The 22,884-nt window shown below is 43.1% G+C and overlaps 1 protein-coding gene across 3 annotated transcripts in view; it reads left to right on the top strand.

The window, feature by feature from the left end:
* Positions 1-21,714, top strand: part of LOC141784108 (F-box/WD repeat-containing protein 7-like) — a 31,337-nt gene extending 9,623 nt beyond the window's left edge. Inside the window, exons 1-12 of one of the 3 annotated variants that reach the window (XM_074661829.1) lie at positions 5,454-5,787; positions 11,592-11,674; positions 11,764-11,899; positions 14,038-14,172; positions 14,260-14,383; positions 16,289-16,428; positions 16,532-16,645; positions 19,725-19,906; positions 19,982-20,207; positions 20,418-20,628; positions 20,924-21,073; positions 21,160-21,714. In XM_074661829.1, coding sequence (XP_074517930.1) covers positions 5,749-5,787; positions 11,592-11,674; positions 11,764-11,899; positions 14,038-14,172; positions 14,260-14,383; positions 16,289-16,428; positions 16,532-16,645; positions 19,725-19,906; positions 19,982-20,207; positions 20,418-20,628; positions 20,924-21,073; positions 21,160-21,293 — 1,674 coding nt within the window. In that variant the 5' untranslated portion in view covers positions 5,454-5,748 and the 3' untranslated portion in view covers positions 21,294-21,714. Of the gene's footprint in view, positions 1-5,453; positions 5,788-11,591; positions 11,675-11,763; positions 11,900-14,037; positions 14,173-14,259; positions 14,384-16,288; positions 16,429-16,528; positions 16,646-19,724; positions 19,907-19,981; positions 20,208-20,417; positions 20,629-20,923; positions 21,074-21,159 lie in introns of those variants that run through there. The other 2 variants (XM_074661828.1, XM_074661827.1) reach the window with 2 other exon arrangements.
* Positions 21,715-22,884: the final 1,170 nt, after the last annotated feature.

Raw genomic sequence — 22,884 nt, 5'->3', positions numbered from 1 at the left:
CACCTTGGTATCTCCTCAGAGGAGCTGGTAGCAGTGGCTGGGGACGAGCGTACTGCGGCCCCCGGTGCCCCTGGACCTGGATAAGCGGTGGAAGATGAGATGAGAAGAGGAACCTTTGTGTGTGTTGATAGTTGCTTGGGGGCTAGTTAATAAAGATAGAGTTAACCTGCATGAAGCATCTGTTGCTATGATCTGTTTTCTATTCCTACGTTGACCCCCCAATACGCCTCTATGCTAAAAATAAAAAAAATCTGATTGTTATAACTGTTATCTACTTATTTAATCCAATCAATGATATGAGTTTGACAATAAAGTAATCCCATTGTAACGTGATACTGAATGATGGAGTAATATTGTGAATCGACTGTGGCAGTGATACACTTCAGAAAGAGCACAGAGGAGGAAAGTCACAGATCAGACTTTGTTAGATCTGATCAAGTCTTTAAAATCAAAGTGACTCTGATTTATTGTTCTTCTGTCGCTCACATATGACGTTTGATGCTGAAGCAGCTTTTCTTTCTTTCTTTCTTTCTTTCTTTCTTTCTTTCTTTCTTTCTTTCTTTCTTCCTTCCTCTGCCTCTCCGTTCTCTCATACTCTCTCCTGAAGACGGTGAACAGAGCTGATTCTTGATTCCTCCCCAGAGAGCGATAGCAGCTCAGACACACTCACACACGGTTACTCATTAAAATATACATGAGCACTAAGTCCCTAACATCCCTGCAACACTCCCTGAATTCATTATTAATGAACACACACACTGAGCTACACACACACACACACACACAGCCCACTCTGCAGCCCCACGGTTTGTTTGCCTTATAAAGAACCTGTTGTTTGCTGCATTGCACCTTTATAATCTGTCCCTCCGGAAACACGGCGGCTTCTGTGTTTGACTCCCGTTAGCTCGATGACCGAACGGTCTGCTCCGATCGCTGTCATGGCCTCATAAATTTTAATAACACATCCTGTTCAGAGCAAAAGCCCTCAGGCTTTTATTTTGAAATACCCAAGACTAGTCCTGTTTAAAGCTGCTACACGGGTTTTTACACTTTACAATTAATCAACGACCAAACATTCACGGTTAACTGTAATTATTGCGTACTTCTGCAAAAAATCGATAAATCAAGCACCCTGACACGTTTTTGACATCCAAAATCCCCAGGAAACTTTTTGGGGAGGTTACATCTAAAGTAAAAACTAGCCAGCTAGCTAGTTAGCTAGTTAGCTAGTTAGGGAATCGTATTGTTTTGCAACTACTGCTTTTCCATTAATGTACCCTCGTTCGTGCTGAACAGAAACCAGTAAAACATTTAAAACCTTCAGTTTTTTCTCTGTGCTGCTTGAAGGAACTTTATCAAAGAGTGTGTGTCCACCATACTTTACTTTCTACACACACACACACACACACACACACACGCACGCGCACACAAACACACTTTCACATGAAACATCATCTGCAAAAAATCAATCCTTCACACATTCCTCTGATCCTCTCTCTCTGTATTGATTCTTCACACACTTGTAGGATAATCCAGCTAGCTACACACAAACACATACACTCTCTCTCACACACACGCACACACACAAACACACACAAACACACACAAACACACACACACACACACACACACACACACACACTACAAACAGAACACACATCTGTCTGATTCTTTGAAGTGGGTTTCTGTGTTTCCATAGTCTGACAGTAGTTAGCTGGGAGGGTAACACACACACACACACACACACACACACACACAGCCGTCCAGTGTGGGAAAGAGTCAGCTGTTTTAATGCATAACACACACACACACACACGTTTCAGGTTTTACAGGACCCTCAGAAGCAGGGACTCTGTAGACCTGCATTCCAGAGAGAAAGACCAAACAGGAAACTGAAGAAAAATGTTTGAAAAAAACAAAAAACAAAGGATAGGTTTTTTTGCATTTTAATGAGTAATAACATTTACCACTGATGTTTTACTTCAGTGGTACGTAAAAGTGTATTTAAGCTTCATTATTTCTACCCATTATATTGACTTTAACAATGCTAGCAATTAGCAATAAACAGCTTCAAGCCAGAACTTTCCTTTTGTTGCACTATGATGTTCACGTTCTAGTCAGAGACTTGGAAAGTAACCGTGATCCCACCTTCCCTCTTGCTGAGTAAGTGCCATATTTTGGAAAGTCTCAGTTTCACTGTAGATAGTAAGTTAGAGGTACCACTTTTCAACCACAAACTGGTGCTAGATCTAGTTCAGTGCCTGACTTAGAGCTGGCTATTTGTTTTTTTTCACAGACAAAGCTCCGGCCCTGCAAAGAGTTGGTGCTTAGCAAGCACTGAGGGCTGGGGGCGGGGCTAGACAAATCAGTGTGAAAAACAGCCATTCTTAGCCCCTGTTTACACAACAACATTTCATCCGAATACGCTAATACACAGTGAATAAGCAGTGAATAAAAAATCTGTGTTTACACGGAAACGCCAAGGGTCTAAAAACACTGTAGGAAGCATGCCAGGCCTGTAGGTGGCACTGTAACTATCTTGTCTAGAAGCCGCTTTGGGGAGATGTCCACTGAAGTAGAGTATGGCTGATCATCTGGTGTATTGGCAAATGCTAATAGCCGTTTCAGAAAAATTCCAATCTAGGGGCCGTTTTCAAAAGTTAGCATTTTAGGATGGCTGAAATGCGTGGCCGAAACGCAACAAAACTTTTGTGTTTCACTCTTAACCATTGTCCTGTAAACGGCCCCTTAGGCTATGTCCACACATAGCGCGGTTTCTGGGAAAATGAGTATATTTTTGTGCGTTTAGACCTGCAGTCCGCATGAAACCACAGTTCTACGTCGCTAAAAACTTCAGCCAAAGTGAAGATTTTGGGAAACTCCGGTTTCATGGTTTTATGTATATGCCAGAAACTGAGTTTTTGGTTCTCAAACGTTACAGCTGAATGACAGGGGCTAATTTTGGTCAGATTTCACATCTTAAAAACGCCGCCAAATAGGAGTTTGGCACGCTTTCAGCCGCACTCATTGGGATTTACCTAGTGTGTGTGGACGAAAGTATTTTTAAAAACAAATGAGGGGGGATATTTGTTTTTAAAAACAACCAGCTACATGTGAACAGGGCCTCAAACAACATCATAATCTTATGTTTTTGGGCAGTCTCAGTTTCAATGTAAATAGTAAGTTACAACAAGGCTTCACTGTGGCTCACTTCACTGCTTTAACCCACCCCAAAAAACGTAATCCTCTCATTTTATTCAACTTGTCTGGTTGGCCTGTTTTTGGTGAGTCTCAGTTTCACAGTAAACAGTAAGTCTTTGGGCAGCTTCACTGTGGCATACTTTGGTCATTTGAACCTGAAAACTGATTAATTTGACCTTTTCTTGTAACTAATGTACGGTGAGTTTGCTCTCCGTACAGATGTCAGTGTGTCCTGCTTGAAAGTGTGTGTGACGTGGAGTCAGTGCACAGAAAGTCACATATCTGCAGGGCTGTGTGCGCCGCATTAAATTAGACTCTACAGGGGGGCGCTTCTGTTTGCTTCATGTGACAAAGTTCAAGAAAGAAAGAGGCAAAAACAAGAACAAGGAGGAAGTATGAAAGAACGGAAAAAAGAAAGGATGGCAGGAAGAAAGGACTGAAGGAAAGAAAGCAAAAAGAAGAGGAGGCTGAACAGGTGATAGAGGAGGAGGAGGAGGAGTGTCTGTTTTGTCTCTCCAGGCTCTGGGTGAAGGTTTGACCTCCCAAATTATCCCCCTGCTCCTCCTAAACACTGTCTGACCTATGTGTGAGTGTGAGTGAGTGTGAATGCGCCTCTGGGAGTTTCAGTGTGTCGACCTGTGGGTCAATCAGCTGTGAGAAAGCTGTGACCCCACCCCCTGCTGGGCGTCTGAGCTCTGGAGATGGCACTGTAACTCCTCCTCCTCTGAGGAGATGATAAATGTTTGACGGCTGCTTTGACAGGTAGCCTGGACATTTCTAACACCTGTAAACTCTTAAAAAAGTAGTCCCAGGGATTGGATTCTTTCCACAGCTCTGTGGTTGATGTAGCTTTAAAATAGACAAAACAAACATCGCAACATTTTTCACTGCTGCTATCAGCATTGTGTTGTCAGGATTCACCCACAGGATTTGACGCACGGAAATCAGACGCACAAGATCCAGGCGAGAGAACGCACGGCCTTTTTTGCTTTTTAACACCCGGGCGGCGTCCGTTGGTGTCCATTCCCAAACTCCAGGGGGCAGTGTATCACAAACATGAGTCTACCAGAGTTCTAAACAAGAGTTGACAAAGTTTGGCTTTTGTTTACAATATAACATATCTGTCCCGAGTTTTTCCAGGTTATTTTAACCAATCCGTCATTTTGACCGCCCATCTTTGTCTGGCAGGTTAGAAATTCTCGAGTGCATGCGGCGCAGAAATTTTCAGTGTAAAAGGGACGTCACTTGTCCGCACGAAGCCGCACGAAGCCTCACGAATCCCACGGACACGTCAAATCAGCCATAACGGGGCGGTCACACCTGCCATCTGTACCGTGCCGTACTTGGGCACAATTGGCCCTCACAGTGCCATTCCCCTGCTGGCCGGTACTGCCCGCGAGAAGAAGTTGTTTACACTTTTTACAACATTTTTTCATCAGTTCTTCCTCTCTGATGAGTGTTGCTGCAGTTTCACTCCAGGAATTGTTCATCACATGATTATAACGGCGATCTGTGTGATAAACCATATCTATGCCAGGATGTTTTGTAGTCTAAGCACTTACAGCTCTTGTTAAAAATTTTGGAGGTGTGCTAAGCGGAAATTTTCTGCGTGAAAAGGTTCGTGAAAAGGGGGCGAGGCTGCTAAAAATTTGTCATTCATCTGCACGAAGCCGCACCTGCCTTTGTTTAGAACGATTGCAAAGAGAAGTGGTCGCAGTAGTCCTTGTTGTGTACACGTGCTTGGAGTGTACGGTGCCGATAACACCGCCCAGAAGTGTGCCAAAGCCAATGACGTGTACTGTGCCTGGTACAGAGTGGTCACACTGGCCAAACCAACCGAACTTCAGGCTTAAACCCTGGGAAGCCTTTATGTGATGTCTAATCAGTGTGGCTTTGCTCACATTAAAGAAAATTAATAACTGTTGCCAAGGAGTTTTAAGCAGACCAGAATCCAGCATCTCAGACCCCTGGGAGATCCGAATGAAAGCAGGGTTGTCATGAAGTAATACTCATTTGTTTATTACATTTATGTGTTTGTAAAGACTAACAGTTTGTATTTAACTGTTGACCCGGGAACGTTAGTGACGTCAGTCCGTCGTAGAACTGACTGAAAGGAGAAATGGAACGTTCGAACATCAACCGTCACCTTCTCCTCAGAATCACACTCTGCTGCTCTCCTCGCGCACACACTCTGCACGCGGCTCCACCCCTCCCGCCCTCGCCCTCTCACGAGGCGGAGAGAGGCATGTCCCTGCGTGTTCCTGTGGTGGTCGAGAGAGCCTGAGAGAGAGGCGGAGAGAGAGTCCTCCTCAGTGGATCCTGAAGCAGCAGCAGCAGCAGGAGCTTCCAACGCTCTGCTCTCAGTCACACTGTCACCGATTAACCGACTGACCGGATGGATTGTTGACGACACGCGCGTTGAATCTGGGATATTCATCTTCCGAACTTCGGGATTTGACTGATACACATTCGGTTTCTTGAATCTGTATCTCCGGGAGGCTCTACCTACCTACCTACCTACCTTCCCACCTACCTACCGGGGCAGCCATGGGGTTCTACGGCACCTTGAAGCTCATCTTCTACAAAGTGAGTATCGATCAGCCCGGGAGGCCCGGTCCGGCAGCTGACGCAAGCAGCGTTCAGTGTTTAATTGAGAGCTGTCGTTGAGGGATTCAAGGTTGTCCGGCTCGTGCAGCACCGGGATGACAAGGCGTTTCTCTGACAGCGGAATGCCTGAGCGGCGCGTGCGTGTGGGTCCGTCGTGTGAATGCGTGTGAGTGTGCGGAACACTGCGGAACCGCGGAGGGAGACGTCCTTTCCCTGTTTTATCATGCTTCCTCCCCCAGTCTGTTTGATTATTGATTATCGATCAGCTCCAGCCATGGCCCTGTGGCTGTCTGTGTTCTACACCATGAAGAAAAACCCAGAAAAGGGTTTAAACCTTTAAGAAAAAAAAACATAAAACCGCTTAAATCACATCAAATTATGTTAAACCAAGCGACAGATATCTGTACAATCAAAAAACAAACTGTCACATGCTTCATTAATGTTGTACTTTAATGTTCCAATCTTCACATCTGCATTCAGCATGATGGAAACCCTGGAAGTTGGGCGTCTTTGCAGCAAACACAATTTATTTATCAAAAATGCTCTATTGTAGAGCAAAAAATCTGTTAAAAAGTAAAAAAATAAACTACTTAATGTTGTGTAACACTTCTCTAGCTTTACCACCACAAACTACAGGTTGAAACATCTCAGAAATGGACGCTAAACTATAAAAATGATTAACCACAGTACGGCAGGTTTGATCTAATTAGCAGTATTGGGTCAATGTGTCCTGAAACGCGCCAAAATACTGAAAAGATTTAGAGCTTAAACTTACATTTTGGTGTACTCACTGTCAAAAAACTACTTAAATATGAATAATGAGAAGTATAATTACTATAGAATGCGTTTTAACCTTACATTGTGGTGATAATACTAATATTTCACTTTCTAACGGTAAAAACAGCTTGTGACAGATGTGACACTAAAAACTGTAATTTGCCATTCAGTAGCGTGCAGACATAAGCGCATATTTTGGCTCCTAAGATGACACTTTAGCATGTGTTTCACAACAATTAGCAAATATTGTGTTAACGTGGCAAGGAAGGATTAAGAAAAAATGCAAAACAAGCATTTTACACAGCTAACTAGCTTAAAATTGAAGAAAATGCAGCATAAAACAATACAGTGTGATTAAACATATATCACGTCTCAATACATGCAGAGTAAAGAAGCTATGACTGGTGTAGGAAAGTGTCATAACCTAGCTAAAATCTATGAAAATGGACTTTAGAGGAAGACAAAGCTAAATATCCAACGCTAATTATCAAGCTAGCTTGGAACTTGATGAATGAAACCTTGAAAGTTGACACTTTTTTCCCATTTGTTGTGCAGGTTTATCTTTAATTATGGATCAGACATGTTTAAATGTGTAGTACTGATCATACATTCAGTACAGGTCATGGTACAGTTCCCAAAGTACACACTCAGACTCCTCACAGAAACACTGAAGTGATGCCAGCTGAAGCAGAATAACACCAGAGTTATTCCAGGATACACATGTGAATATTTATGCATATTTACAGCCTGTGCACATGTTTTTCAAACACCAAAGACTCCAAGTTCTGGTTTTAACAGCAAACACATTTTGATGTTTTTCACCCTCAAGTGAAGTTTTTCTCCCCGGCTTAATGAAATCCACACAGACGTGACATCTGCGACCAAAATCCAGCGACATCAGGGGGAAAAGTCTGAAAATGAAAAGCAGATTATGAGTTTAGGCCGGAGCTAAGAGCTGGAATCACGTCCGTATGTTGTTGATGTTTGGAGTCTGAAACTGTGCGGCGACGCAGACGATGTTTGTGGGTTTAAATCTTTGCCCTCAGTTTTGACCTGCAGGCTGACTTCTTCTTTTATAGCACAGATTATGCGGACGCGCAGATTACACCGTGGTTTATATAAAGATGCTGAAAGGAGGAGGGACACGTACATACTCTGTGTGAGTGTGTGTGTGTGTGTGTGTGTGTGTGTGTGTGCTGCCTGTTAGCGCGTGCTGCTCTATTTTTGACCATTGCTGCACCGGCGACATTCCTGCGATTTTCTGCATTCCTGCATTCATTCAGTGAAAGAGACAGAGACAGAGAGAAAGGGATGGAAGGCTGATTCAGACCTCAGGACGGTGTGTTTGTGTTACTCTAACAGTGTAGGTGTTGGCAGCGTCTCTGTCGGCGCTGCAGCTCATCCGCATCTCTTCATCAAGGTGGATCCTGCAGCTACTGCTCAGTTCTTCCAAAGAGAAACCAGCATTCAGGCCCCAACACATAAAATACCGTCTCTCTGAAGCATCTCGTTTACCTTTCTCTATAAGATGCAGAGCTATCGAAACAGGCAGTTTTAGTAATTGATTTATAAAAGCAGGAAGGACACGGCAGTAACCGGCTTTTAGGAGATTAAAATTGTGTATAAAGCTCAAAAAAATGTATGAATATTTATTAGAGTCGGTATAGAACACTACCACTGCCATAGAAATCAACATTCTCTGTTCCCTAGAGAGCGGAAATATACTTTATGAATGGAAACTACTTAACTTGATTACACAGAAGCCATTTAAAGGTCACGGCGTGTCTAAAGCCAATTATTACGGACTCAGAGGAAGTCATTGTACTGATGTTTCAGAGACGCGTCGGCTTCTTCATTCGTTCAACTTTCTAATAACTGTTTTTGTTCTCTTAAAAATCTGATTCTGATCTCAACCAGAGAAGTCTACCAGAAACAAAAGCCAGTTTCCACCAAGCGGCACATACTACAGGGTTCGTACAGGTCCTTGAAATCCTTGAAAATGCTTGTTTTTTCATGTTGTGTTTTCAAGGTTTGAAAAGTACTTGATTTTCTATTCAAGTGCTTGAGAATGCTTGAATTTATAATCGTATGTAACTCACTACTCAGCTCCCTAACTCAACAGATCGATCAAATAGAGAGAAATAGAATAAAATTGTGGGGGAAAAAACCGTTCCATCTGATGGGCTCGCGGGTGTAACATAACTGGTCTGTTTATATGTGCTTGTGACGTCTCCCCCATGAGGATTGTTCCTTAAACAGCACGCCGGGAGGCTGCCGCTTCAATGTCCGTTGGCTGGAGACAGAAAAATACAAAATTTGGATTAAACGTAGCGCAAATCCCCGTGCAGCATACTGCAATGGATGTAAAAGGGAGATTGCAGTGGAAGCTATGGGCGAGTCGGCACTCGCCAGCCACATGAGAGGTACCCTGTTAGCCCTACACGTTAATTAGCCTGCTACCTGTTGAAGCTAACCACCTTTTTATGCTGCATGCTAAGCATGAGTGATGAAGGCAGTGTCCCATTTAACATAAAGGTAGTGTTGCCCGCGGGTGTTTGTCGGGGCAGGTTATAAAATAACTGTGGTCGGGCGGTGACAAGTTTCGTCTACAAATACCGGGTTGTGCCTGGTCTGAGCATACGGCCGCGGCGGAGTGGGAGGCTCGCCCTGTACATACGAAGGAACGAAACGGCGTTTCTCATTGAGACCCGGCACAGACGAACAACGGTCATGTGATAACCTGCCCCGAGCATCAAACCATAAAGGTTAGATGGCTCGTTCGTGCTAAAGCCGCGCTACCGGCTTGGTTTATTATAAGCGTCTGAGATGTGGCTATCTAACTCATTGTTTGAGAATAATGAAAACCATAGAATTCGATACAAAAAAAGTAGGTCTGGGTAAAAAAAAAAAACGATTCTCAAAAATAAAAACGATCCTCATTTTCAAAATTTGACATAGATTCATAAAGTCCAAGGATCGATCTTTTAATCAAAAGAAAATATTCCCTTTCTTGGCCGGATTTCAGTTTCGGACTGCAGGTGCTCCACACAGAATATCCCGTTCCTGCAAGTCAGTGTGGGATATATAGTCATACCCTATCTGTGTATAACTCACAGCGTGTTTTTGAAAGGTTATATGAAGTAGATATCAGCCCAAGATGCATCTGGATCAGCGCGTCTCCTCACACTCTCCTTCATTAGGAGATCATAACCTTGGCATGCAGCAGTCTTAGCGTAACAGATTTTACTTAGCGTTAGTTATGTTTGATCAGAACTGCAGAGAGACAGCGTCAAACCACCTGTTTCCGTGTTTTTGTCCTGCTGCAACATGACGTCTGTGTCAGATTATGAGAAAACGCTGTCAATCATCCTCCTCATCAGCTGACGCTTGCGCGAGCCACTGCTAATGTGCTCGCGCTAAATGATAAGCTCCATGTGTTAAACGCGGGTGTTTTTAACGTGTGGTTGTTTTGATACAAGGTGTTCAGATTAATTCTGAGGGTCTGAACTGGAGATATGACTTCACTGTTTGTCTTCAGACTGATCCACTGAGAGCTGTCAGCTGCTTCATTAACATACACGGTGTCGGGAAGGGCGCGTTTAATTTGTCCTCCCAGTCTGCCCTGTTTGTGGACCATCTACTGTGGAGGGATGTTTTCACAAAGTAGGGAGCTGCATTAAAAAAAAAATTGTGATATAATAAATAAAATATAAATTCTCATAATGCTCCTATTACTCTTGGTTTCAAAGATAATGATACCAGTTTCGTCAGCAAGTGATGAGAATCAGTTCTTTGAGAAGTAGTAAAAAGATAAGAATCAGGAAAAAAATGCTTTTTTTTGTAAGTGCGAGTCTTCTCTGTGAAGTTGTGAACAAACGTGCTGTTGAACACAAAACAATGAAATTGCCATTTTGTGTGCGCATCAATTTCTTAACATTATGAAATTAACAATCGCTCACAGTACTTGAAAAGTTTGAAAATTGACCTTGAAACTCCTTGAAAAGTACTTGAATTTGACCATGAAAAATCTGTATGAACCCTGATACTAGCATGACGGCATAGCAGTGGGACACAGTGTACCGCACTAATAAATCCAACGAAGAAAAAAAATACGACACAGTAAACAAAGAACAACCTTTTTTTGCACTTCTGGGTCCTTGCCCCAGTGGAAACACCACAAAATGCGAGTTGTACCAAGACGAACTGGGCTGAACTACTTGGAAACAGGGCTAAAGAGACACTGGAGACTAGTGATGGGTACCTTTCACATTTGAAACGATACGGTACAGATGCTCGGTACCTGGGTATCGGTACCGGTACTCAGCGACACCAATTTTCAGCACTCTTTTGTGTTTATGTGGTAAAAAAATATAAATTTGTTCAATGATAGAGAATAATTCTTTTCAATTTAACATATTTATTCCTTGGTATATAACCTTGTAATGCTGTGTTCATGTCCAGCATGGAAAATCTCCTACTCTTCTACTCCCTCACAGTCACAAGGATGCATTTAGGTACCTAAACATGGTACTGTTTGATTTTACGTGAATCTGTACCCGGTACTTTTGACAGAATTCGGTCAGTACCTGTAAAAGTACCTAATTCGGTACCCATCCCTAGTGGAGACAGCTGAATAAGGGCCACACCCCAGTACCAAAAACTTACCCAAAACAAGCAATTTCCCTATCAAAGTGAACCGTAATGTACCGTACCCTAGTGTACCGTACCGTATCATACTGTCCTTCTCCGTATTGGATCCGTATTGAATCTACTAGAGAGTTTCCTACATCTTTAGCTGATATGATGATATTATTCATATTTCCTGGGGTTTAATTAATCAGATTTAATTTTTTGTGTTTACGGTTCACAACCACACACACAGACCCAGTTTTTCCTCCTGGGAGATGCAGTTTAAGGTGCTGTTCATGCTTTGAATAACGCCCATTTGTGGTGGAAGCAGACTTCAGTTCCTCATTGTTTGGTCTCGCTTGTGTTTGAACCTGTAGATGAAGAGGAAGCTGGATCATGGTCCAGACGGGCGGCCGTTCCCGTCAGGGAAGAAGCACTGCAAAGGCAACGGGTACCTCAGGTAAAAACCACTCACCTGTTCACAGCTGGAGCAGCTATCTCAGAAATGCTAACTACTGCTCATGCTAACATCCCTGTCTCCATCTTCAGTCCCTCCAGTCTGGTTCAAGCCCCGCCCACCACATTCGGAGACCTGCGGCTGGCCAATGGTCATTCAGCTCAGCGGCGGAGGGTCACCTCAGGCCCACCCCCCTCCGGCCTGCAGGACTGGCTCCATACCTTCCAGGTGAGCTCCCGGTTTGACCCCAAGCTAAGCTAAGAAGAGTATCAGTTTGGTTCTGTTTGGTTCTGTCTGGCTCTGTGTGGCCCTGTTTGGTTCTGTTTGGCCCTGTTTGGTTCTGTTTGGCCCTGTTTGGTTCTGGTTGGCTCTGTGTGGCCCTGTGTGGTTCTGTTTGGTTCTGTTTGGTTCTGGTTGGCTCTGTGTGGCCCTGTGTGGTTCTGTTTAGTTCTGATTGGCTCTGTGTGGCCCTGTTTGGCTCGTTGATGGACCCTGAGGAGTCTGTGCTGGAGCCAAACTGATTATCTGCGATGCTGAGATAGACTTGTAGGGAGAGCTGGGGGCGTGTTTCCACTGTAACAGCAGCAGCACATGAGGACGGAGGAAGATGATTCTAAGAAGAAGAAGAAGAAGAAGAAGAAGAAGAAGAAGAAGAAGAGAGCTGTAGAATAGAGCTGTAACAGGTCGTTAGCATCAGATGCTGTTTTCTTTAGCCTGATAGGTTTGTTAGCTCTTTATTTGCTAAATTTTAACTGTTTTGTCTTTTGTTTGCATCTTTTCTTTCTTTCTTTCTTTTTTGTTTTTGCTTTTTTGTTTTTGCTTTTTTGGTTATTGTATGTCTCTTTCTTACTTTTTTCCTTTCTGTCTTTCTTTCTTTCTTTTCTTTTTTGTTTTTTCTTTTTTCTTTTCCTTTCCTTTCTTTCATTTTTTCCTTTCTTTCTTCGTTTTTCCTTTCTTTTTTCTTTCTTTCTTTTTTGTCTTTCTTATGTTCTGTCTTTCTTTCTGTCTTTCTTTCTTTCTTTCTTTTATTTCTCAGTCCTGCATTTTCCTTTCTCGTTGTTTTTCTTAAATCTTTCACTTATTCCTTTTTCATTCACACCTTCTGTCTCATTCCTTTTTATGTTGTTCTTACTAATTCTTTGTTTTCTTTCATTTTGCCTTTATTTCTTGTATTTATTCATCCATTCCCTTTCACCTCTCTTGTGTTCTTCCTTTCGTTCCAACTTGTGTCTTTCCTTCTTTCAATCCTTCCTTCCTTTTTGTCTGCCTTCTTCATTCTTTCTTCATTCTTGCTTTCTCTCTGTAGTTGTTCCCTCTTTCTTTCTCTCCTTTTACTCTTTCTTTCCTTCTTTTACTCTTTCTTTATTTCTATCTTTCATTCTTTCCTTCTTTCTTTCTTCCTTTGCGTATTTATCTTTACTACCTGTTCCCTTTTTTTCCTTCTTTCTGCTTTCTTTTCCTGATTTCATTTTTCTCTCTTCCTTCCTTAGTTTCCTTTCCTTCTTTCTTTTTCCTTTCCTTCCTTCATTCTTTCTTCTATTCTTTCTTCTTTCCAACCTCACTTTCTTTTTCTCCACCCCACAATCCTCTCTTCTCCTCCTTTTTTCTCTGTCTTTCTTCTGTGGTTTCCTTTTTCCTTTCTGTCACTCTGAGCTATTATCACAGAGTCAACAGGCAGACGGAGTCTTAAAAAATTCAACTCTTTGACCAATCAGAGGAGTTCTGTTCTCTTTGTTCTGGTTCTGTTCTCTTTGTTCTGGTTCTGTTCTCTTTGTTCTGGTTCTGTTCTCTTTGGTTCCATCCAATCATTTTGGGCTCAGTGTCACACACAGAGCTCTGAGTAATTAACATGTGGCTTTAACCAATCAGAACGAAGCATTCAGCACAGCTGGGTGACAAACCAAGTTAAACACATTTAAACACACACACACACACACACACACACACACACACACACACACACACACACACACACACACAAACACACACTCACTCCTGCATTTAATGTGCTATATTTCAGTGTAGTGTGTGTTTGAATATCTTCCGCTTCCTGCACGTAAACAGAGCAGAGTACTGCCTTCAAGCTACCCTTATGTAACGAATAAAACACACACACACACACACACACACACACACACACACACACACACACAGAAAAACACATATTTGAATGAAAATTGGAGCTGGCTTTTTGTAGCTTGGGGAAAAAGTTAAATTCAGTTCAGGAACATGGAAACACTTTAAAACACTCACAGAAAAAAAACGGGAACATTAAATTATTCCTCTGCTGCCTCTGTTTTTTTTTCTAACGAATGAAACAGGAACAGAAAAAAATGTTAACTTTCTCCGTCTCCCTCCTGCTGCAGGCCTGGAGCGGTCCTGAGAGGCTATTGGCTCTGGACGAGCTGATCGACAGGTGTGAGACCAACCAGGTGAAGCACATGATGCAGGTGATCGAGCCTCAGTTCCAGAGAGACTTCATATCGCTGCTGCCCAAAGAGGTACCAGAAACTACACCTGTGCTTAGATCCAGCCGCGTGTCGTCCACAGTGAGCCTAATTTAAGAGTGTGTGTGTGTGTGTGTGCAGCTGGCCCTATACGTGCTGACCTTCCTGGCTCCCAGAGACCTGCTGCAGGCCGCTCAGACCTGCAGGTACTGGAGGATCCTGGCTGAAGACAACCTGCTGTGGAGGGAGAAGTGCCGCGAGGAAGGTAAACAAAAACACACCTTCAGTAAATAAACACACATCAAACACACACCTTTCAGACCTGCTGGGTGTGTGTTTGTTTCCAAGCTGCTTCGTCTCCTCGTTCCTTTAACTTTCCCTTTGCTTCGGCACGTTTTGACGTCTCCTCTCTGAAAACCTTGGGAGTGATGGACTAATGCTGCACTTCCTGCTGTGCTTGTGAGATTTAATCATGTGTTACCTGAGCGGGGGCTCTGCAGGTGTTTTTTTTCCAGCCTTCCTTTTGGGGAAACTATGAAAAACAGGATTCAAATGGAGGCTTCAGCTCAGTGGACGTATAGTGCTTTCTAACCTGAGTGTAACATGCAAATCCAGCCTCAGTCAGTCAGTCAGCCCTCCTTCATTCAGCGCAATGCAGTGGCTCTGTGTGTGTGTGTGTGTGTGTGTGTGTGTGTGTGTGTGTGTGTGCTTCTCTCCGGGCGTTCTGCCAGTCAGCCAGGATTCACTGCCAGCACTCAGCAGTCATACCAATGAGCCTACCTCGTGTTAGCTCCACGCTGCAGCCATACTAATGGAGCCAGCGCTAACCGCAGCACACCAGCTTAGTAACAAGGCTAATTTATCTTTCTGCTACACCTCTTTAGCATAACAGAGGGAGCAGGGTTAGCATTAGCTATCACTTTGTGAGAAAATTAACACAAAACAACTAGTTAGCCCCTCATGCTTAGAGAACTAGCTCCAGTGATATCTCAAAGTTGAGTCTTAGCATGAATTCTAGATATTATAGCATCTTTGCCAAAATTTGGTGCTAAATTTGAGCTTAAGCTAAATCCATATTCATTTGGAACTATACAAGCTAATAGCTTATGTAGGTTACACTGAATCTAGAACTTGATCTAACAAGATATTTTAGCTACTGTTTAAAATGCTAACATTAAGCTAACTGGTGTGATAACATCAAAAGCTAACATTTATTTCTGTATCTTTTTATATATTTTCTGTAGCACATGCTAACATTGCCATCCATAGCTAAGTCATACATTACTGAGGTTAGCCCATTGTACTAAAACTAACATATTAGCCAAAGTATGCTAGCTTTTCAGACAATCTAAACTGCTGAGTAATATAAGCTTTAAGCAATACGCCTTTAACGTATAGCGCAAATTGACCAACCAAATCTCAGTTTTGTTGACATACTATTAGCACAATGCTAATGCAGTGGTTAAATTTAGCATAATTGAAACGGCTAGGTGGTGTTAGTGTTCAGCATTATCCCTTTAGCTGGCGCCGAATTTATTATCCAGAGTCTCAGTTTTACTGTCTTACTTTTATCACATTCCTAATGCCATTGCTAAGGTTAGCCTAAAATATGTAAAACTGCTGAGTCATGTCAGCTTTTGGTGGTATACTTTTACAATTTACAGTTTTACAATCAGACTTTTAGCACATTTCCTCAGTGGCTAAAGTTAGCTTATCACATTAATTCAACTGCTCATTCATGTTAGCTTTGAACAATATGCTAGGGGTAAATTTCTTGTCCAAAGTTTCACTTTTAATGTGATGCTACTAGGGCAGTTGTAAATGCAGTAGCTAAGTCATGTTAGCTTTCAGCAATATGCCTGTAACTTCTGCTAAAGTTATTATTTAAGTCTTGGTTTTATGATCATACCATTAGCACATTGCTAATACTGTGGCTAGAGCTTGGTCATGTTAGCTTGTAGCTTGTATAGTCTTCAGTTTTACTGTGATTCTGTTAGCGCATTGCTAATGCAGTGGCTAAAGTTAGCTTCTCACCTTATTTAAACTACAGAGTCATGTCAAATTTTGACAGTTAGCTTTAGCTTTCAGGAACTGATGATTCAGTTTTCCTCCTCTGTGGATCAGCTCATCCATGCAGCTAACGCTCCCTCCCTGACTTCCTTCCCACCAGGTGTATCAGAGTGTGTTTCATCATCACGGCGCAGGAAGTGTGTGCGGCCGGGCATGGCGGTCAGTCCCTGGAAATCCTCCTACATGCGACAGCACCGGATAGAGTTCAACTGGAGGAAGGGCGACAAGCGCGAGCCGATGGTACACAGTCACAGCCTGTCGCTCCGCTGCAGCCCAGCAGCCGGTGTTTGATATGTAAACATGGACTCAGTGTCACTACATCCGTCTGTCTCTCTCCCAGCAGGTGCTGAAAGGACACGACGATCACGTGATCACCTGCCTCCAGTTCAGCGGCGACCTGATCGTTAGCGGCTCAGACGACAACACGCTCAAAGTGTGGTCGGCCATTACTGGAAAGGTAGGAGAGTCTGTCACCTGCGCTAACATGACGCTGTGGTTTTCTGCTTAACGTGATAAAACAGAAAGTTATGTAGGTCAAAGTGATCCTAACAGACACTTTGGAGCTTACACGGCTGAAAAGAGGAAGACGGCGGTAAAATGGAGAGGATTAGCGGTCGGTGGACCAGTTGTGTTAGTCAGGGTGTGTCATTGTGCTGGAGGAGCCTCAGGCAGCTGCTCTGAGTCCACAATGTACATTTGTATTGAAGGTGAGCAGACTTCAGTCAAAAGACTTTCTCTTTTAGGATTTAGTGTATGTATTTAAGCAGCTCCACACCCTCCCTGACTGAGCACTAAAAGACAATCAGTGGAAGTAAAGAAGGACTGAGCAAGAATCCAGGTTAAATCCAAACCCTGCCCTCTTTTCAGTTTTTGCTGAGTTAAGTAAAAGCTTATAATTACCTGTACATTTGGTTGGTGCCCTGAATTTTTGGTGTAAAACGTTGATAAAAACAGGTTTTGGGGTTTTTCCAATCATTTAAAGTGTATGTTTGATTGAAAGCAGTGCAGAGGCCTCGTGTGAAATGTTGAAACTGAAAAATCTTTCACCAGCAATGTGTTTCAAAACTTCAGACAAGGGCAACAAAACGTGAAAAGTTGGGACCAAAAAGAAACAAAACTGGTTGGCGCTGGGTTAAAAACAGACATGACTCTGTAGTGGAAGTCACTGCATAGGCTTAAAATTAGGGCTGTGACTTTAACGCGTTATAAAAATCAACGCAACATTTTCAGAGCATGTTGAACGATCTTTTCAGACCCAAATAATCTTGTTTTCTCCGACTATGTAAACACCAAAGTTACCTAAGAAGAGTGGACTCTCTTCTTTTATGTCTCTCTTCCTGTTTTTGGTCCAAAAAACAGACAAATCAAACTTTTTTGATCGTGTTCATCTCGGGCGCTCCATCCTTTGATCCTCTCCATGATCTCCGTCGTCTTTTCTCACGATGGCGCCGCTGTTTCTCTCTGAGCTACAGCGACACATCCTCAGTTGGAGCGTGAGCTGCCTGAACTTTTCTGACTGTCAGCGTCTCTCTGTGTCTCTGTCATCTCTCATTTCTCCTCATATCCATGCTGAGCTCTCATCCAAAGAGCACACCGCTCTCACCCACAGTAGTTTATGAGCAGGATTTTGATTGACAAGCTCCACCAGACCCCGCCTCCCTCCGCTGAAAAATATAATTTACTTCTATAGACGCAGTAAACAGTAATCGAATGTCAATGGCAGGGAACACAGACATTTTAGTTAATATTGTCCAGATGAAAAAAAAAGAGGATTTACAAATCTTCTCTTTTTCGTGTTTTCACTCGATTAGTCATGCACGATAATTTTGTAATGCCTTAGAATTCAAATTCTTTATGTCTGTATGAGATTAAATGTGATTAATTGATCAATTAATTACAAATCCTGTAATTAATTAGATTAATTTTTAATCTCCTGACAGCACTATTTACCACGTAACGGCTAATGAATGGTCTTGAAAGTAGTGTCCACAAAAAAAAAAAACATTTTCTGAACAAAGTAAACAGGATTTTGTGGTTTAAACTTGTGTATGAGAATATTCAATGAGTTTGTCTTCTACCAAAATCTGTTTGAATTGAAAAGTGTTGCTTCTGATATTGAATATTGATGTGATTAAAATGCGATTAATTACGATTAGTTAATTATAAACAGCATGATTAATTCGATTAATTTTTTTAATCAAGTCCCACCACTTCTTCATATACATAAAGACACTTTATTTTTGAAACAATACGGCACTGATTCCCAGTTTCTGGCAATAGATACTCAACGGTACCAATTTTCGGTACTTTTGTGTGTTTATGTGGTAAAAAATAAAAATTTGTTTAATAATAAAATGTAAATTCTTTATAACCTTCCAATGCTTTATCATACCACAATCTACACAGATTACAACAGCATGGCTCTGTAGTAGGAGAGTCCAGGTGGTTAAACTGACCTGCCTGTAGTCCTGACTTATCTCACAACAGCTGACCCTGAACTGTAGAGATGTAACGACTCATCAAGAGATGGTTAAAAACTGATACAAATGTGTGACAATGCAAATTGGCTGAGATTAAAAAAGAAAATAAAAAGGAACCGCAACACCCTATTCAAACAGCAGGGGGCTGTTTTTCCTATATAATAAAAATAAATGTAAAACCTAAATTAGGAGGATTAAAAAAGGAATATTTTGTCTGCAAGCTCATTCTCTGCATTTCGTTTGTCAACCTTTCACTCAGGTCTTTGAGCAGTTCAGGGTTTTCCCGTCGGTGTTGGTGCTCGTAGTTCAGCTGAGGATCTGACTAATTATCCGCTCTGCGCACACTTCCACTCTCTGGTTTCGGTTGAACATTCTTTAACAGACACACCTGCTCCCGCTCCCTCGCCTGGACCTGCCCTTTACAGCCTGTGTGTGTGTGTGTGTGAGTGTGCATTAGTGTGTGTGTGAGCACCCCGCAGAAAGAAAAACACACACACCCACATGTGTAGCCCGCGGGGTCGAGGAGGCGTGTTGTTTCCGCTGCGTCTGGCTGTAAACGTGGAGGCCGTTAGACGTGAGTTTAACGAGCAGACGTGGCGGCAGTTTGACTCTGACGATCAGAGGTTCGTTAGCGAGGAGCAGCGTCGTCCTGCTCCTCTGCTGCAGCTACCTGAAGTTTTCCCTCTGTCGCCACGGCAACAACCACTACAACACCTTCAAGGTGAAGCTGAATATTTCAAAACTCTGCGTCTGTGTGTGTGTGTGTGTGTGTGTGTGTGTGTGTGTGTGTGTGTTAGAGGAGAGCTGTGAAAGAGGAACAAATATTGACTCACATACTTTCATTACTCGCTCACAGTTAGAGAAAGAGGAAGGAGAAAAACATCTTTTCATGAACTAAATTTTAAAAAAATTCATTATTTTTTTTATATTCTCTGCAAAACAATTTTTTTATTTTCATTTTTGAAAAGTTTCTTTAGAGAAATGGAGCTTTTGTGTTACAAAAAGGTGTACTGGCCCTTTAACTGACGCCTCCTTTGTCGCCTGTTTTTCCCTCAGTGTCTGCGGACGTTGACGGGTCACACCGGCGGCGTGTGGTGCAGTCAGATGGCGTCGGCCACGGTGATCAGCGGCTCCACCGACAGGACGCTGCGTGTGTGGGACGCAGAGAGCGGCGAGTGCGTCCACACGCTGTACGGACACACGTCCACGGTGCGCTGCATGCACCTCAACGGCAACCGGTGAGTCACGACTTCCCTCAGGCTGGAGCTCTCCTGATTGGCTGATTGGTCAGTCTAACGCTCCATCTCTTTCAGGGTGGTGTCAGGCTCTCGGGACACGACGCTGCGCGTGTGGGACGTGACGACAGGCCGCTGTGAGCACGTGCTCACGGGTCACGTGGCCGCAGTGCGCTGCGTTCAGTACGACGGGCGCCGTGTGGTGTCGGGCGGGTACGACTACATGGTGAAGGTGTGGGACCCTGAGACGGAGGTGTGTCTGCACACGCTGCAGGGACACACGAACCGCGTGTACTCACTGCAGGTAAACAACCGACCAATCAGAGCTCAGTGGGCGGGGTTTAAAGCCTGTCAGCTGTAAGTGCAATTACCTGCTTATGCCTTAAGGGGGAGCTGTTTGAAAACATGACAAAAGATGTCACTTGTGTCTGCAGGCTACATATGGGCCTCTCACAAGTTGCATCATGGGAAGTGTAGTTAAAAAGAGATGTAAGGATTATCTGTTTCTTCACAGTTCGACGGCGTGTTCGTGGTGAGCGGCTCGTTGGACACTTCAATCAGGGTCTGGGACGCAGAGACAGGTGGGTGTGTCCACACGCTGACAGGCCACCAATCACTGACGAGCGGCATGGAGCTGCGCGACAACATCCTGGTCTCTGGGAACGCCGATTCTACGGTGCGAGTGTGGGACGTCCGGACGGGACAGTGTCTCCACACGCTGCAAGGTGAGCCCAAACTGTTTAAACGCATCGCTGACTGTCTGAAATATTCTCCAACAATTTAAAAAATCATTTGTTAAGGTTTTGGCGCCCCCTGTGGTCAAAAGAAAGCCTCTCATTTCTTGTTTTTACCATCATAAAAAAAAAAAAAAAAAAAAAGACTTTTTTTACCCGTACACCGGCGTGTCTTTCTCAGCTGTGTAGTCCAGTACCACAGTTGGCCTGAAGAGGGCGCCTTGGTCTTCTGATCTTTGATTTGCCGATTAAACTTTGGCTTTAAAGTGTTTTTTTGCTTTCTCAGGACCCAACAAGCACCAGTCCGCCGTGACTTGTCTCCAGTTCTGCAGGGGCCTGGTTCTGTCCAGCTCCGATGACGGGACGGTCAAACTCTGGGACCTGAAGACCGGAGCCTGGTTGAGGGACGTGGTGGCCCTGCAGAGCCGAGGATCAGGTCAGGACAGGAAAACCTGCCCCTTTCTTTCTTTTTTCACTGCTAGCTCATCTGAGTCCTAATCAATCCTTCTTTTGGCCCAACAGGTGGCGTTGTTTGGCGAATCAGAGCGTCCGACACTCGCCTGGTGTGCGCTGCCGGCAGCAGGAATGGGACTGAAGAGACCAAACTGCTGGTGCTAGACTTCGACTTAGAGGACAGCAAAAATGAGAGCGACTGAAAAGAGAGATATCAAGAAGATTTGTTGTTTTTTTGTTTGTTTTTGTTTTTTTTTTATAAGGACCTTTTTGGACCAAAGTAACAGTCCCCACATTGTCACATAGACAGGAATGAATGTTACACACCTCACTGTAAGAGGACGGCTGGGTGGACTGAAAACCTCCATCACAACATGGACGCCAGGGCTGGATGATTAAAAAAAACAAACAGTTAAAGACTTTCATGGACTCAAAAAACGACTATGAAGACGTTGGTGTGTCCGGTCTCTAAATCGCCACAAAAACAGGAATGAATGTTACACACATCGAGGCTGGTTTGGAGACGAACAAACGGACGAACACAGAGACAAACGTAGACATGGATCGTCAGTTTGGACATTTGACTGAAAGCTGGAAACGAGACAGCTGCCGTAATCACGCTGGGACCCAGTCGAAAACGAACGAGGGACGCAAACACGGACGTCGATGGCGTCGACCGCATCAAGAGAATGTCCGATAAACTGGGCGCTGGATTTAAGAGACATTTCTGGTTGAATGTAACTAAAAACTGAAAACAACCAAAATCTGACGACGTGGGCATTGACTTATTCTGCTGCTGAACCAATGAGGAAGTCAACGCCGCTGTTCAATCAAAACAAACCAAATCTTAAAGGCGGGAAACACGTGTGCAACTTTTGGAGGCAACGAAAATCATCGTTACCAGTATCTCATAATCAGTCAGTATTGTTTCATACCCGATGTATTTTCTCTGTTGTCTTCTCCATCGTTGCCAGTGAAGTTGCCCATTTTGTTGCCTCTGAATGTGCGAGGTGTTTTCAGCCGAGCCGTACTGTAACATATGTAGAGAGTTTGGAGCAGGAGAAACGTGGAAACTGCTGAAATGTTGAAACTGAAAGATGTAATCCAGAGCGTCACATCTACATCAGCGTCTGTGAAGCTTCAGGAAGTTAAACGTCACCTCGACTGACCCTGACAAGTTTATAGCGCATAAAATCCCTCAGACTCGCACTTTTAACGTGTGATTTCACACGTAACGCAGATCCTCAGACTGATGTTTGCTGCCAACAGTGAAATTAAAGCAGAAAAAGTGTCGAAGGGCAGAGGAGGAGGACACAGAGGTTTGATTAATGATGACAGGGAGGATGGCTGCATTCCATTTCGCTTCCTCGAGATTTTATCGCCCAAAGCCGGTCTGAATAAACTGAGATCCCTCATTTTTCTTATAAACTTTATAAATAATGTGAAAACTCAACATTTCAAGATTTCATCTTTTTTTTCTTTCATTTTAGTTTGACTAATAATCTGACTTTAAGAAAAAAATCATTAAATTTCATCATTTTTCACCCACTTCTGAAAACTTTGATGTTGAAATCTAAATTAAGTCCAACAGAAAATCCAAATTAAGCAAAAATCGTTGCCTAAAATCTATTAAAAAAGTCTCTCCAAGCTTAATTTATGTAAGATTTACCCAACAAGTCCAGAAAATTGTCGTATTTCAAGATATTAGAAGAAAAACAGACTCTTATTGACTCTTTTCATTCACATTTTTCACTTAAACTATCTTGAAATGAAACATTTGTCTGTAATTGTTGC

This window comes from Halichoeres trimaculatus, unplaced genomic scaffold (genome assembly GCF_033239565.1).
Source record: "Halichoeres trimaculatus isolate MK-OKI-2021-1 unplaced genomic scaffold, fHalTri1.1 fHalTri1_scaffold_22, whole genome shotgun sequence".
Lineage (NCBI taxonomy): Eukaryota > Metazoa > Chordata > Actinopteri > Labriformes > Labridae > Halichoeres > Halichoeres trimaculatus.
The sequence above is the reverse complement of the archived record's forward strand: the minus strand, read 5'-3'. Positions and strand labels throughout refer to the sequence as shown.